Source organism: Ascaphus truei, chromosome 4 (assembly GCF_040206685.1).
Source record: "Ascaphus truei isolate aAscTru1 chromosome 4, aAscTru1.hap1, whole genome shotgun sequence".
In the NCBI taxonomy this organism is placed as follows: Eukaryota; Metazoa; Chordata; class Amphibia; order Anura; family Ascaphidae; genus Ascaphus; species Ascaphus truei.
In genome coordinates this window covers 338,404,139-338,421,705 of record NC_134486.1, presented here as the reverse complement: position 1 = coordinate 338,421,705, position 17,567 = coordinate 338,404,139, and the positions used below count along the sequence as shown (strand labels likewise).

Sequence of the window (17,567 nt, the reverse complement as noted above, 5' to 3'; positions counted from 1 at the left end):
CTAGGCGATAATGGGGAAAGACTGGGGTGCAGACCTGTCTCAGACATGCAAAAGTACTTTCAAGTGATATTTTTATTTGTCGTACACTGTATGTGGAGGGTTTTTTGTCACTTTTTTTTTCTTACTAACCATAACTTTTTTTAATATTTGTCTATAGCCACTTACCAGCTTCATGTTGCATAGCCAGCAGCCAGGCTCGCAATGATGAAACCCAAAAGGTCGAAACAACTGCCTGTTAGTAGGTTTACTGGCTATGCACTTCTTCAACTTTATTTATAAAAACATTTTTTACGAGGAAGTATTTAATACATTGAGTTTGTTGAAAATCATTCGGCCATTAGAGATGTCTCAAATTTGCTTCACCTTCCTTACTATTGCAAATTGACCTGTAATATTGCCTGTATCGGTGGTTTTCTGCTTTTAAGAACTGCAGACACTTTTTTGGACATGTATTGTTTGCAGAACCTCAGACACTCATATCCTATGTACATTAAAGAACTATGGCAGTTGTAAGACCTATATATTTTTGATCTATCCCTTAGTCTTGCAAAACGTTTTACATACTGCTTGACGGGCAGGAAAATTCTAGAACATTGGATCAATACCATAGTAATCACCAACCACATGAAAGGAGACAAGGAGGACCTCCAGAATTAGAGCCCCATCAGTCTATTTTCAATCCCTAGCAATATTTTTCCCTGTAAATTCACATTCCACTTTACTTGCCTAATTGTAAGTGTCTTTACTGGTATATATCAGTTTTTTTAACTGCACTAAGTTACATAAGCTTATGCTTGGTTTATTAAACCCGTCAGAACATATTTCAGAGAACATTTGTATGCATTTAGCGTAGGAACCTGCTATTGAGACTTACCTTGACGTTGGTTAGCAGGCTTGTCATTATTTGATAAAAGGATGCAACCAAAAGTCTCCTTTGTCTTACAGATTTAGGTTTCACTATGTATATTTATTTCCTCATTTATTGTTAGCTCAATGGGAGAAGCGCAGGGATTCACTTTTTGTTTTTTCACATATGTATGGCCAATCTTATCACCAGCAGCATGCTCCTCAGGGCTGGACCCCTCTGGCTACAGCAGCGCCCGTTGTGGCGGATGCTGCAGGGACGAGAGCCCTCTCCTCAATGGCGCCGGGCCTGCTGCAAGGGGGGGCCGCAGCGCTGTGGCGCAAGTTGCTCCTGCTCAATAGAATTGAGAGCAGGACTCGCTACAGAGCGCTAAGCCATGCCCCCCGGCGGTTCAGCCAATGAGGGCGAACCTGCCGTATGACGTCATGGCCGTGCCCCCGTCACTCCCTTGTCACCCTCCCCCCCCCCCCCCCGGTCTTTTGGTCTGCAGCTCCCTGCAGACCGGGGAATCGGCTGCACGCGCCGCCAGTCTCGTGGGCGCGCGCGCAGCGGAGGTACTGGGGCCTCAGCCTTACACAGAGAAGCACGGTGAATATGTATATTTGTTTTACATTCATATCCTTAACATAGTCCACAGGATGCAGGCAGGCACAGGACAATGCCCATGCAATCACCTTCCACAGACAAACGATACAGGGACAGTGTTTACAGCATTCATGTAGAGCAAGTCTACTCAGCAGGTGGCTGATCTCACCCTGGTTCCTCAACAATGGGCCTAATCCCATCAGTGTCCAGGCCTACAATACCAAACTCTGTGGTTACAGCTCATTTTGGAAGTGTTAACCCCTACAGGTCCCCACTCTTGAACCGAGCTGTACATCACTGTTTTACATAATTTAAGAAGTACATATATAGGACTAGTACAATAAACTGTACATACATAAATAACTACATCATAGCAATGACAGGTAAGGGTAATGGCGGGCTTAACCTTTATTTGCAAGCAGCCAAATCTACCCCTAGCGTTACAGAACCATCCAACTATGCCTCAGCAGGAAAGTGTCCACACCGTGTATTCTGCCTGTGCTCCTGTTTGGATATGAATCTTGGACCCTAACTGCGAAGATAATTCAGAAGCTTCCGACAACTGAACAAAGTACGGGTATATGTATGCTGGGTATTACCCGAAGCAATAGGAAAAGGAATGAATTAGAAAGCAAACAAACATCTGAGACATCATTCATTTTTTTATATATATTAAAAAAAAAAAAATGCGCACTAAACTACATTAATTATAAAGCGATAAAGATAGCAGTATATACTGGTAGTACAAAAATGCAGTGAAAACCCCACTACAATCCAATAAATAACTTAGGAATGTTACTAGATGTGGTTAATTAAATAAACCGTGTATAACAGTGATAAGATGTCCCTGATGAAGTAAGTGACACTTACGAAATGTGTAGGATAGCTGCAGTTTTTATATGCTCCACATACACTTTCCAGTTCACTGCCAGACAATTATGACTGTGGCTTAAGATATTCACTGAACGTTCCGTTTGACTATCAGTCGCCGAGAGGCGCTGGTCTGTGACGTCAGTGTTTTCCACGAGGGTCCAAGTCTACTTACGGCGTGTTAATTCTGGTACTGTATCTGGAGTTTTTCTCCACGCCATCTTGTCAGTGCATTGTTTCTCCCCCCCCTCCCCCCCTCCCCTCCCACCCCCCCTCATCCCCTATCTGAGTGGAGGGACCGGGACTGAAGCTGAGAGTGACGGGGACGAGTGCCTGTATTATGGAGTGGAAGATTAACTTAAATTTTTTCCCTTTTACAGATATCGATGATGATGATGATAAAATGGAAATAGATGAAGGAGAAAATGATGGTAGGTTAGTTTTCATTTTCTGTGTCTGGAAATACTCTTTTTAATCTCTTGTATTTTGTTAATATCCTCCATTGTAAAGAGTACTGAAATGTTTGTTTTTGCCTATTTCTTCATTTTGTAAGCATGCTCTATATCCAAAGGTTTGGATAATAAACTCCTGTCTTAGAGAGCCATTAATCTTAATTTATCAAGAAGTATTTAGTAGAAATAGACAGTTTGCTTTGCAGAAAGACGACAAAAAAAAGAAGCGGTCTTGCAATAAATAAGTTAAAAAAAAAAAACTTGAACACTATGGCAATATTTAGGAGGGTCGTCAAGCACTTAGGTCCTGCATCTAAATTAAATATGCACTATACAAGACATTGGTTATATTTTTTTATCTAATATAGTGCCCAACCATGTATTCAGAGCTGCACACCTTTTTAGCTTCATGTTTAACAACTGTATACTGCTGAGTGCTACGATAACTTTTAATGGACCACCAAGTGATCAATGTAATAGTGTATAAAGAGTTTTTTTTCTAAAGTTCACACATTTATTCTTTAGGTAAAGTGATGTGACGTTTCAAAAGTTCTGTGCACCCCATTAAAGCTGCAGTTCAGTCTTTTTTTTTTTTTATTTATTTTTTTACTTCAATAGTTTTGTGTGTGCAATCTCTAATTACCTAAAGCAGCGTTTCCCAAATGGTGGGTCGCGACCCGGCAGCGGGCCACGGCACCAAAATTGCCGGGTCGCAGCGAGGCTGGCCGCGCGGTGTCTCCCGTCCCCCGGCACCAAAATTGCCGGGTCGCAGCGAGGCTGGCCGCGCAGTGTCTCCCGTCCTCCCCCCTGCTCAAGTTAAAAAAATGGCGGCGATTCCCCCCGCGGTCCCGTGCGCATGCGCAGGGCCCGCTCCCTTCCTCCCCCCCGCTCCCAACGTGGGACGGAGGAGGAAGTACCAGCTCCTCTGCGGCCTGTAATTCACTGTTTGTGTCTGTGTGCGTATAGGGGAGAGCGAGTGTGTGTGTATCTGTATCTGTGTGTGTGTGTGTGTGTGTGTGTGTGTGTGTGTATCTGTATCTGTGTGTGTGTATCAGTGTGTGTGTCTGTATCAGTGTGTGTGTGTGTATCAGTGGCTGTGTGTGTGTGTGTATCAGTGTCTGTGTGTGTGTATCAGTGTCTGTGTCTGTGTGTGTGTGTGTAGCAGTGTCTGTGTGTGTAGCAGTGTCTGTGTGTGTAGCAGTGTCTGTGTGTGTAGCAGTGTGTAGCAGTGTCTGTATCAGTGTGTGTGTGTCTGTGTGTAGCAGTGTCTCTGTGTGGCTGCGTGTGTGTCAGTGGCTGCGTGTGTATCAGTGCGTGTCTGTCAGTGGCTGCGTGTGTATCAGTGCGTGTCTGTCAGTGGCTGCGTGTCTGTCAGTGGCTGCGTGTCTGTCAGTGGCTGCGTGTCTGTCAGTGGCTGTGTGTGTGTGTGTGTGTGTGTGTGTGTGTGTGTGTGTGTGTGTGTGTGTGTGTGTGTGTGTGTGTGTGTATCAGTGGCTGTTTGTGTGTCTGTGCAGGCCCTATAGGCCAGTATAGGCGATAACATTTTTAGTGGGTCACAAAGTAGAAGTTCAATAATAACCGGGGCACGGAAAAAAAAGTTAGGGAAACCCTGACCTAAAGAACTGTATAGCTGCAGGTCAATTCGTTCTCCATGTATTGATAGGCGAAATTTGGTGACATAATTAGTGAAGGGATCTGTTTTTCTTCTGCTTCTGTCTCTCAGTGGAAGCTCATGAATATTCATGAGCACTCCTGCACTGACATGTGCTAGAGGGAGGGCAGGGCTGACAAAGGGGTGTGCCAGGGCTTGTGACAGGACATGAAGGGGCAGTGCCTTAGCAAATGGCTGTTAAAATAGAATACAAGAAAATTGGTCTTTCAAAGTTGTTTTTTAAAACAGAAAATGCTAAAAGTATTTTTTCTTACTACAGAACTGATTTATTAAAAAAAACACACATGCAGGATATTGACTGAACTGCAGCTTTAAGCAAATGGTGAACTCTTGTTAGTCATTTAAAATACACAACAAAAAGGGACATCCAGTTTCTTATGAAGCCATTCAGATCACCATATTAGAATACATGAGTCTCCATGTGTTTTCCACTTACATGCTAGAGATGATCAACTATTGGCCATACATATTTGCTTTGACATCTGTAGCTGGTGGTTAATGTTCTTTGAGAACCTAGCTCAAGGGCTTATTTACTGCCTATAGCAATATATTTATTTATATGTACATTGCAACCAATATAGCTAAGGATTTTAGTCCCATTGCTGTCTAACCAGTGTAATTTGGAACACAAGTTACTTTACATACACTATTAGTATTGTGTGAGCTAGCCACATAACTCATTCAATCAAGCACTCTCTCTTTTTAATCGTTTTTATCAATTTGTGCATATTTATTTACAACATTATGTATTAACTTTTATTTTAAACATATTTGGACGATCCACCAAACACTCTATACATTAAGGTGTTTGTTCTTCAGCATTCAACCCACTATCATCCTGGAATCTCTGGCAAAAGGTTTTGTTGTATTCTCAGAAATACCAATTGCTACTATCAGTACAAGTATTTCATTTGATACCGGTATGTTTGGGTTAAACTAGGTGTGCACGCTAGAAAAGGATATTTCATACTTCCCTTCTCCCCTGTCCCTTTTTGTTGTGTATTTAGTTAGCTTCAAAGGAATCCAATTATCCTGGGTAGCACCCTTTTAGGTAGAGCGATCGTGTTTCTTAGTCATTTAAAACAAATCTATTCTTCTCAAGGACCAGCACAGCTACTGGAACCGTGCTCTACCTTACGTGTGCTGCAATGCAAATTGCTTGACTTAAAAGAAGTCATAAAGTAGGGTCAGATATATCATTTGTAATCTTATTTCCTGCAGACGCAGAGTTTACAGAAGCCATTAAAAGAAGTCTTCAAGAAATGTAGATGGAGGGGGGAAAAACTGAAGAATGGAGCATTGAAACATTTCAATCTATCTGGGGGGAAAAGCCATGATGCTATGCTGCTGTTTACAAACAAGACCCTATTCCTTAGGCTTTAATTATGGAGCATCTCAAACCATTATAAAAGGTGTATTCTATTCAGTACATTATCTAATGTTTAAAAATAAAATGATATGCTCTTGTATATGGTATTGTCTCATTATTACAGAAGAAATCACGTGTACTTGCTGTGACATCTGGGCATTGCGCCAATATTCTGTTTCTCTTTGTTAAGTGGGAGGGGCACAAACCAAGCCGTTCCCCCTTTAAACAGATTTAACACTGTCCTCAAAGTAATAACCAAAGCAATTTAATGTGTTAATCACTGAACTAAATGGAATAAAGCTACAATTCAACATTACAATGCATATGTATGCTTTGATCCATCCCATCCATCCCATGCATTAATTGGCACTCGCATTCCTAGTAAGAGGTATTGATGTATTAAAATTCATATGTACTGTACGTATGCCTAAATACTCTAAATTAATGATTTAAAGTGCTGGATCTCAGCCTGATCTCAACACCATCCAATTTATCTATGAACAAGCCCTTGTGAAAGTTGCACTGTATCTTAATCGTTAGTAGAAGCAGCATGTACAATAGTACTTAAAGCAACAATCACCTGTTTACTTCTTAATACCCCTCGTTATTTTTGTACAGGATGGAAACCAGTGGGACCTTTGAAACGAAAGTGGGCAATTTACCGGGCAACCCTCAACCCCCTGCCCCCCAAGTTCCTGAGATAATTACTGTTGACGTTACCAGGTTTAACTACATGAAAGAGAAACCGCAACACCTATATTTCGCGAATTGACATCAAAAAACACTTGGAGAAGTAGATTTTGAAAAGCATCTAGATTATCTACTTCTCCAAGTGTTTATTGAATGTGTGAAATAGAGGTTTTGCTGCTTTTCTTTCATGTATTGGATTTGTTTGTCAAGTTTGGAGCCAGCTTGTTGAGTATGCACCTTTGATGTTATATCATTGTGAAGTTCTATACTTTTTTTTATTTTTTGTTACCGGGCTTTGAACTCCCTCCAAAATGGCTGCCAAATCTCAGACCAATAGGAAGCCGCAACCTCTGTTGCAGTATTCTGGTAATTTCACCAGTTGGTATCTTTAAGTGAGCTGAAAAAAGCCTCATTACGCTTTAGAGACCCTCCCAGTTTCAATCCGGTAAAGAAATAGGACCACTTTATGGAAAAACCAGGTGCATAGAAAGTCTAAAGTGCTAAATGAGGCTGCATAGAAGAAGACTAATTCAGAAATATAAATATTTTCCCTGCAGGAAGGGCTTGGTTTTGAGCAATTTAAAACCTGAATATTAAAAGAGCAAACAAATTCTTTTCACTCCCCAAAAATATATGAAGAATAATAGAACACCATCACAACATTAAGAAATAAATTGATGGTTAATTAAAGACCATCTCTTAACGCCTTTACTGAATTTATATAAGTGAGGTATTCAACCAGAAATAGTCACATCAGGAGACACCCTGGTACAGGCAGAATCTGCATCACTTGTTCCACTCCATTCCTCTTAAAAACAATGGTTTTACTCTTTTGCTACCGGAGGGGCCTGCATTGCTGTGCAATGTACTTCAAGCTACCAACAGTGGGATCGGGTATTTCCAACCCCCTGTTTAACATTGTTCTGAGATCCTTTACTTTGAAGGTATTTGATGGGGAAATTGTTTAATCTCAGCTTAAATATTGGTTATTAACACTGATACAACATCTGTCCTATTTTTGTGTACTGTATGTTCATTTATTTGTTTTGATTCATATTTTACATTAATGCATATATGTATGTGCTGTAAATCGTATGATTTAAATTGCATTCTCATAAATAAATGTATTTTAAAGCAGTTGTTTTCCATTTGCTTACTTTGACCTGAAGATTATTCTTGGAATAGCTTATTAATAGCATTTTCTCTTGTTTTCCATATTTCACTATAGCCCGTAAAGGTTTATAAATTAAAATAAAATTGCCATTACCTGTATTTACTGCTAATTTTATTAACTTGCACTTCAGTTATCACAAGTGGTAACTGATAACGGTTTTTTTACTGCAGCGATTTGACTGATCTTGTAAGCGGAAAGATGACGCAAATGAGAATTTAACTGTAATTATTCCTGAGCAATTAGCATGCTATTCACTGTACGCCGATACCTGGTGATATTGTATTACTGCCCAAAAATATACCCTACACCAGGCTGGCCTATGTATATAATGGCCACGAAAGACATAGGCAAGATGACATGAAAAATAAGTACAAAGTGCAACAAAAGACCTCCATAGTGTAGTACAGGGGTGCGCAAAGGGACGCAAGATTTTCTGTGGGGGCGCGCGGCAGTTAGAGGTCCCGCGCTCTCGCCCAAAGCATTTGAATGGGGGGGGGAACACGTGTGGACTCTGTTACACACCTTGGCTTCCAGTGACGCGTCGTCACGGTAACCCGGTTACATGGCAACGTGACGTCACATGACCCCGCTGTGTCATTTGTCGTGGATGGGGGCGGGGTGGGTGAGTAGGCCGGGGGGGGCATAGGGGAGGGAAAGGGTGAATCCGGAGCAACAACAAACAGCCAATGACGTCAGGTCCCAAGTTGAACACCGTAGCTTTATTGACAACACACAGATGAAACAGCAGACTTCGTCTAGACGAAGCGCCAGTAGAGCGTGAAACGCGTAGAGGAGGAGGCTGTGCTGCAGCCTGCTGTTTCATCTGTGTGTTGTCAATAAAGCTACGGTGTTCAACTTGGGACCTGACATCATTGGGCTGTTTGTTGTCGCTCCGGATTCACCCTTTTCCTTCCACACGACTACATTGCCGGATGCACGCTGCGGGGTCAGTCGTTGAAGAATCGTTGGACCCAGGACGGATGAGCTGACGGGTAAGATTGCCATTTGGCCCCTGAGCCCCGACCTTTCTAGTGGTCTCCTAACATTCTCTGTACTCTCCCTTCAGCCTTGCACACTTTTTCAGTGTGCTTCATTATTCAGCGCCAGCCATAAGAGCGCATGACAGTTATACAATACGGGGGGCATAGGGGGAAAAGATTGTGTACCCCTGCTACTTTAGTATATAATTAAAACTTATATGAAATACATTCAAAAGTAATACCCCCCAGGAGCTCATATACGCTGGAGCGATACTGATGTTATCAAGGTGAGGGATCTCTTGGATAATTTAAGGAGACGAAAGCCTCAACACCTCCCTAGGGTCAGCTAGGGAAGCATCACAGACAATACCGATAAGGGACACTCAAGTGACTGTAATTTATGCAAAGTACTTTGTAAATGTAAGATGGTGTCTGTACGATAATAAAGCTGCTCTTTGAATGAATAATGTTCCTGGTGCCCATCTTTGCTTATCACCCCCTGTCCTGCATGCATCCAGAACCCTGAACAAAGTAATGCCTCATGAGTAGCCAGCAGGGCCACCAACAGGGGGGGGAAACCGAGACAGGTTCCAGAGTGCACCGGCGGGAGAGAGGCCTTGTGTTACGGAGAGAGAGGCCTGACAGCACCTGGCGAGAACTGGAGTACCAGAGGCCTCAGAATACCTCGAAGGTAGGTGTGTGTGTTATATTTTGTGGGGGTGGTATTGTATTTGGGGGGGGCAGGTTGGTATTGAATGTGTGTGGGGGGTATTGTATTTTGTGTGTGGGAGGGGGGGAGTATTGTATTTTGGGTGGGGGGGTTTGTACGGGTATTGGAGGATTGTGTGTGAGGAGGGGGTAATTAAGTTGAGGGGGGAGAGTGAGAGGAGGGAGTGAAGGAGTTGGGGGGAGAGTGATAGACCAGAGGGGGAAGACAAATACATGGGATGGGGAGGGGGCTCGCAAGGAGATGAGCAGGGGGCTCATGAGGAGGTTTGAAAGGATGGATGCTTGCAAGGCTGCCATGGGTGGAGGGCCCCGGTCGAAACTCGTCCTGGGCAATGGGAAATGTCAGCGGCCCTGGAAGCCAATAATACAGACCCTGATGTTGGCTCTATGAGCTGGGCAGGGACGGTTACAAGTTGTATATAGAAGATCCTCAAAATGACACCTTAAAGAGTAGGAGGTTTGGTCTAAATTCATCCTGCAATTGCAACATAGTGAGAAGCATTTCTTCAGCCTTCCATTATGTATGTTCTGCACAAGAAAATCACCATGGATTATTGGTAATCTCTAAATAATTAGGTAAACATGTAGACTAGCTTTAGCAGTCCATACAACTGATCATGTTTATACACAGGAGGTTCATATGACGTCAGGTAATTCAGATTCCAGCCCTACATGAGTGTGTCATTTTAATCTCTGTCCAGTCAAAGTTCAGAAAGTAAAACACGCTGGATAATTCAGCCAACATGGCATGGACATCGGACTCTGATGCTCTTGCCAGGTTGTGAGTGTTTAGTTTTCTCTTTTCAATTAATTTAAATACATCAGACACATATAAAGGTTCTGTACTTGACAATTCTCTAATTAAAAATAATTAGGAAAACGCTATGTTTTATACTGTGTTGTGGGATGAGCGATTAAATCTAATAGGATAAAGATTCATAACACAGAAGAAAAAAAGGCAAAACAACATTTGAAATGCAATTAATTTGGGAATCAAATTGTCCTGGTATTGTCAAACTTTAGTTAAAAACAATAATGTCTAGGCAATTTAATTCTCATAATCAGGCTTGTCCATAGGCGGTAAACAACTAAGGCACCGCCTGGGGCAGCCATGTGACTGGGGCCGGCGGCAGGAGAGGAGGACCGTGGGAGCGGAGCAGCCGAGCAGGGCGGTGGAAGAGGAGGATGGCGGTGGGAGAAGAGGACGGCGGACTGCCTGAGCGGTGGTGAGTGGAGCAGGGCGGCAGGAGTTGGACATCACAGAGGGAGCGAAGGAGAACGACCGGAGAGGAGCGCGCCTCAGCGGTCCAACCCGGAAGTCTTCATTGACTTCCGATGTCTTCCGCTGATACAGCGCGCTCCTCCCCGGCCGAGCTCCTCGCTGTGAATGCTGCCCTGCTTCTCTCTTACCACCCAGCTCCTTTATTGCCCTGTTCCGCTCACCGCTTTGGCGGTCCTCCGTCTTCTTCTTATTTATTTATTTATTTATTTATAAAATATTTTACCAGGAAGTAATACATTGAGAGCTACCGCTCGTTTTCAAGTATGTCCTGTGCACACAGTTGAGACAAATAATACATGGTTACAAATACAGTTACATAAATGAACAGGGTATACATTATAAACAAGACATTGCATGCACAGTTAAAGAAAATATATATTATGGGCGTATGAAACAGTTACAGACCAGATTAAAATGTGTGACAGCCTTAGATTTGAAAGAACTTAAACTGGTGGTGGATGTGAGAGTCTCTGGTAGGTTGTTCCAGTTTTGGGGTGCACGGTAGGAGGAGGAACGGCCGGATACTTTGTTGAGCCTTGGGACCATGAACAGTCTTTTGGAATCTGATCTCAGATGATAAGTGCTGCATGTGGTAGGGGTGAGGAGCTTGTTCAGATAGCTGGTTAGCTTGCCCATGAAGAATTTAAAGGCAAGACAGGAAAGGTGAACTTTGCGCCTAGACTCTAGTGATGACCAATCTAGTTCTTTGAGCATTTCGCAGTGATATGTGTTGTAGTTGCAATGGAGAACAAAACGACAGATTGAATTGTAGAGGGTGTCAAGTTTGCTAAGGTGGGTTTGAGGTGCCGAGCCATATACTATGTCTCCATAGTCAATAATTGGCATTAGCATCTGCTGTGCGATACGCTTTCTGACCAGGAGACTTAGGGAGGATTTGTTCCTGTAAAGTACCCCTAGTTTGGCATAGGTCTTGGTTGTCAGGGTATCAATGTGCATTCCGGATGTTAAGTGGGAGTAAAACCATAAGCCCAGGTTTTTAAAACTAGTGACAGGGGTTAGGGTGGTGTTAGTGTTGGTTCTAATCAGGAGCTCAGTCGCTGGAAGCTTTAAAAAATTTGTCTTGGTCCCAAATACCATTGTTACAGTCTTGTCAGTGTTTAAAAACAGTTTGTTTTGGGAAATCCAGTTTTCGAGTCTCGAAAAGTCATACTGAAGTATGTGTTGAAGGTCAGAGAGGCTATGGCTGTATGCATATAGGATTGTGTCATCTGCATACATGTGTATTGAGGCTTCCTTACAAGCTGTGGGAAGATCATTAATGAACACTGAGAAGAGTAGGGGCCCCAGAACAGAGCCTTGCGGGTCACCACAGGTGATATCCTGGGGGTTGGAGTTAGAGCCTGAGATGGACACATGTTGGGATCTTCCTGATAGGTAGGACTGAAACCAGTTTAAAGCATGTTTCCCTATTCCAGAGCTCTGGAGTTTAAGCAGGATAACATGATCAACTGTGTCAAAAGCCTTTGCAAAATCTAGGAATACTGCACCAGTGAGTTGTCCCCTTTCCATTCCACACTGGATTTCAGGGTAGCAGGGTAGTTATGGTGGAGTGTTTGGGGCGAAAGCCAGATTGGAATTGGCTAGGGAAATTTGTCTTGTTATAGAAATCGCTTAATTGGGAGTGGACACATTTTTCCATGACTTTGGATAATATTGGGAGAAGGGAGATTGGCCTGTAGTTTGAGACAGTGTTTTTGTCCCCACTTTTGAAGATTGGGACAACTCTGGCAGTTTTCCAGGTCTTAGGGATATACCGCCACCCTCCTCTGCCACGGCCCTTCTTCACTCCTGGCCACGGTTCTCCTTCACTGAAGCCATGTAGCATACTCCTTTATTTAAACCGCTCAGGATAGCAGCGCCTTTAGCTGTGTCTTTTTCTAAGTTCTGCCCTTGTGATCTGCCTGCAGTCTGTAAGAACTGCAAAGAGAGAGCTGCATCTCCCTGCACAGCTCTTACAGGCGATCGCACTGTTTTTATTTTATGGGTTGCCGGTGTCTCCGTAAAGTTGAAATGTCCCGGTCACGTGACGCCGGAGATTTAAATTTAATGCAGGGAAGATACCTGCACTCCATACAGGGGCCTGTAACTTGGGAAGCAAGGGGTCCCTGCTGAAATTAATGCGGTTAGGCTCCAGAGACCCCCTGCTTCTATACTGTGTTATTCAAATGAAATAAAAACAGCCTCATTACCTTAGTGGCTAGCTGCTAAGGTAATGAAGGGATTACCTGGTTTGTTGGGGGTAAAGGGGTTGGGTGAAGGGGGTAGTGGCCTCAGGGTGGGTGGTTAGGCATACCGGGAAGGTTGCGGGAGGGGTTAACGCCTTAATTACCTAAGGTCATGAAGGGGTTAACTGCTACCCACACGAGATTGCCTAACCACCAACCCCCTATACCCCCAATAAACATTAAAATACAATACAACAACCAATACTATCCAATAAACCCATTGATTGCCAGTGGGGTTACCTATGCCCTCAATGGGAGAACAGATAACCCCAATGGCAATGAATGGGCAGCCTACTACCCACCCCCTGTACCCCCCAACAACCCTCCCCCTCAACACATACAGTGCAGTAATTGGCAAAGTCCATATTATCCAGATCTGGATAATAGCGCATTTGCCCATTAAAAATAAGACATTACCCAGACAGCATATAGTAAATTAAAGTTGTACTTACTTCTGCCAAGATGAAGGCCGCCTTCATCCTCATCCTCGTCCTCCGCGTCTTCCATGGGCAGCAGCATTATAATAACTAACTATTGGCCACTAACCCCTTCATTACCTTAGCGGTAGTAACCGCTAAGGTAATGAAGGGGTTAACTCCTCCCACAACCCTTCCGGTACGCCTACACGCCCACCCTGGACAACTCCAACCTTCACCCATCCCCCCTACCCCCCAACAAACGGGGCACTCATATTTAACCCCTTAATTACCTTAGCGGTTGGGTAATGAGCTGCCTGTTAATGTGTGTTTATTACATAGGATGGAAGCAGGGGGTCTCTGGAGGTGGTATTAATGTGGGGCAGCTCCGGAGACCACGGACTGGTGTCAAAGCCTTCCTGCGGGGTGGGGAAGGGCAGGGGGGTGAGGTCGGCTGAAATATTGCTGGTAAGGATGTCCCCCACATTATTTGCAGAACACATGGGTGTTCCTGTATATGTGTTTCTATTGGTTGGTTGGACAGTTTTTATGGTCATATTGTTAATGTTGAATAAAGCTGTGACCTCATTTTTACTTCCACTTAAAACAGCGTTGTTTCCATCATCTAGGCGGGGTAAAACGAAGGGTAGTCACGCTAAGCCTATATATCTATTATGTCATCTTGATATAAGAGCTTAACGTTCTCCTGTATACCTCACACAATTGCTTTCATTGAAGTAGTAAAAGACGCTAGTAATTATGTGAGTCGCTGAAACACAAATCTATAAGCTTTTCGTGGCAGTGACTCATTGCTCTTGTATTTCACAGCATTCCACACCTGGGTTATTCTGAACAATATAATCTTTAGCAAAAATCCATTATAAAGCCTTCTTACAGTAAAAAGTAATTGAATTACATGGAACTCTGTAAAGTAGATCGAAATGTCTGCTTAGTTAGAGGTTTGATCAAATGCTTCACTGCCAGAAGCAGGGCCGTTGACAGGGGGAAAGCCGGGAGAAGTGTCCCAGGCACGGTGGCTGCGTGGGGCCTGGCCGGCACTGGTAGTTGGTCCCGGCCAGAGGTCGGGCCCATTTTCTTTGTCTGGTTGCCACCAGGCCCTGGCTTTCTCCAGCTGTGGGCCTCCCTCACTGTCCCCTCTCTGATGTCAGTACGCGCCGGGCCTCTGGTGCATGGTGGGCCTAGAAGCTGGCGTCAGAGGCCCTGTGCAAGACAGTGAGGGAGGTCCACAGCTTGAGAGAGCAAGGGCCTGGTGGCCCAGCAAAGCCTCAGGCTGGCCCTGATTTTTGGCTGCAGGATATAATGCAGAGCTCTGTACATCAATGCACTTCCAAAAATCAGATGCTTATACTATGTAGAAAATGGTTAACCAAAAATAATATTCACTTATTACAAATATGGCTGGGAAAGGGAGGTGGCAAGAACACTGCCTTTGAAGTGGGTGATATCAATTTGAATCGCAGTGTTAGCTGTCCTTGCGACCTAGGGCAAATTGCTTGAAATCCATGCCCCTATTGTACTGCACTACGGAATATGTTGGCACTTTACAAATAAACGATAATAATAGTCATGTGCTTCGGGCAGAACGTGGATATGTAATAGATTGTGTATGAGGGCATCAAGGACTTCTTGAGAGAGATCGTGAGAAAGCTGGTTGCAATGATGGAGGAAAGATATCAGAGGACCAGTGTAAGACTTAATGATATTAAATATATCAGCTGTGCAGATTATCCTCTTCTGTATAAACCCCCAGCCATGCACACAGCAGCGCGATGGACATTTGAAATACACAGTAATCATAAAAGCCCAGATAGAAAAGAGCCCTCGACATAAAAGTATCATGTAAAAAAAAAAAAAGGTCAACTGGGATCGGATAACTGGGACACATAAATGTCAGAACCAATGAATGGCATCATATTAACCCCTTCAGTGCAGAAGGGTTACCAATGTTGTTCATGGTGTATTAGTGCATTTTGATTGCTCCTTAGGCACAAAGAGGTAATTGAAGCAATATCCTACATGTATTTATTTTTTAAATAAATCAGTTCTGTAGTATTCGATACTTGCTGCTTTTTTAAAAGAAATTATCATGCAACTCTTAATACCATTTTTAATAAGTTTTAATATACTGAGCATCCTTTGATTTCTATAGCAGGCTTTAGCCCACCTCTCCAGCAGTGCAAGAAATTTGCAACACTTTCCTGTCTGTGATCATTTGTTGGAAATGTTACCAGCAGTTTGCGTTGCAAACTGTAACAATAGGCAATATTACCTTGGTAATATAAGGCTACATTATAGCTGCTGAGTTACACTGACTGGAGGATTGATTGAAACTGAAAGGTGGCCATTAAGTGAACCCAGGCAAGCAGGATCGTTGCTAATCAATCACGGAGACCTAATCGATTGGTAGCTTAGGTAATTAGTTTTCAATAAAGCTAATCGAAGGCTGCATAATATACTGTGTATATATATATATATATATATATATATATATATATATTATTATTTTTTACATTATATATAGAGAGATAGAGAGAGAGAGATATGATATGATATTACATTACCAGATTGAGGTCCAGTAATTAGGAGACAGCACACCAGGAGTATATTCAAATGCAGTATGTATTGAAGAAAATACAGGCACTTCAACCAAGTCATCTTCAATACATACTGCATTTGAATATACTACTGGTGTGCTGTCTCCTAATTACTGGACCACAATCTGGTAATATAGTCTCTATTTATTATCTATGGGATTAGCATCTGGATATTTTGGATACGTGAGTGCTGGTTGCTGCAATTTACTATATATATAAGCGAAAATAGTAGCCACAATGTATTTTTTTTTATATATATATATATATATATATTTTGAATAAAGGAGTGGTGGAGCTTATGAGGAGGTGGGGGGGTAATATTAAATATAGAGCAGCACAACTCACAGGCAGTGTACTATATATAATTAAATATAGGATCTTTGCATCCTCTAAAAAAAAAAAAAAAACAAGGCAAGCAGCAGTGTATTCCAAGTTTAACACAGGAGCAGGGAGGAGCAGCTGTGCACAGCAGTAACAGCAGCAGGACAGGCACGCAGTGCACAGCAGTAACAGCAGGACAGGCACTCAGTGCACAGCAGTAACAGCAGCAGGACAGGCACGCAGTGCACTGCAGTAACAGCAGCAGGACAGGCACTCAGTGCACAGCAGTAACAGCAGGACAGGCACTCAGTGCACAGCAGTAACAGCAGCAGGACAGGCACGCAGTGCACAGCAGTAACAGCAGCAGGACAGGCACGCAGTGCACTGCAGTAACAGCAGCAGGACAGGCACGCAGTGCACTGCAGTAACAGCAGCAGGACAGGCACTCAGTGCACTGCAGTAACAGCAGCAGGACAGGCACGCAGTGCACTGCAGTAACAGCAGCAGGACAGGCACGCAGTGCACTGCAGTAACAGCAGCAGGACAGGCACTCAGTGCACTGCAGTAACAGCAGCAGGACAGGCACGCAGTGCACTGCAGTAACAGCAGCAGGACAGGCACTCAGTGCACAGCAGTAACAGCAGCAGGACAGGCACTCAGTGCACAGCAGTAACAGCAGCAGGACAGGCACTCAGTGCACTGCAGTAACAGCAGCAGGACACAGCACTCAGTGCACTGCAGTAACAGCAGCAGGACAGGCACTCAGTGCACTGCAGTAACAGCAGCAGGACAGGCACTCAGTGCACTGCAGTAACAGCAGCAGGACAGGCACGCAGTGCACTGCAGTAACAGCAGCAGGACAGGCACTCAGTGCACTGCAGTAACAGCAGCAGGACAGGCACTCAGTGCACTGCAGTAACAGCAGCAGGACAGGCACGCAGTGCACTGCAGTAACAGCAGCAGGACAGGCACTCAGTGCACTGCAGTAACAGCAGCAGGACAGGCACTCAGTGCACAGCAGTAACAGCAGCAGGACAGGCACTCAGTGCACTGCAGTAACAGCAGCAGGACAGGCACTCAGTGCACAGCAGTAACAGCAGCAGGACAGGCACGCAGTGCACTGCAGTAACAGCAGCAGGACAGGCACTCAGTGCCCAGCAGTAACAGCAGCAGGACAGGCACTCAGTGCCCAGCAGTAACAGCAGCAGGACAGGCACTCAGTGCACTGCAGTAACAGCAGCAGGACAGGCACGCAGTGCACTGCAGTAACAGCAGCAGGACAGGCACGCAGTGCCCAGCAG

General features: G+C 43.9%; 1 protein-coding gene across 3 annotated transcripts in view; it reads left to right on the top strand.

Annotated features, from left to right (window-relative positions):
- Positions 1–7,581, top strand: part of ZNF451 (zinc finger protein 451) — a 79,728-nt gene extending 72,147 nt beyond the window's left edge. For all 3 annotated transcript variants that reach the window (XM_075598121.1, XM_075598119.1, XM_075598120.1), the window contains exons 14-15: positions 2,701–2,751; positions 5,666–7,581. In XM_075598121.1, the coding sequence (XP_075454236.1) occupies positions 2,701–2,751; positions 5,666–5,712 (98 nt within the window). In that variant the 3' untranslated portion in view covers positions 5,713–7,581. The remainder of the gene's footprint in view (positions 1–2,700; positions 2,752–5,665) is intronic.
- Positions 7,582–17,567: the final 9,986 nt, after the last annotated feature.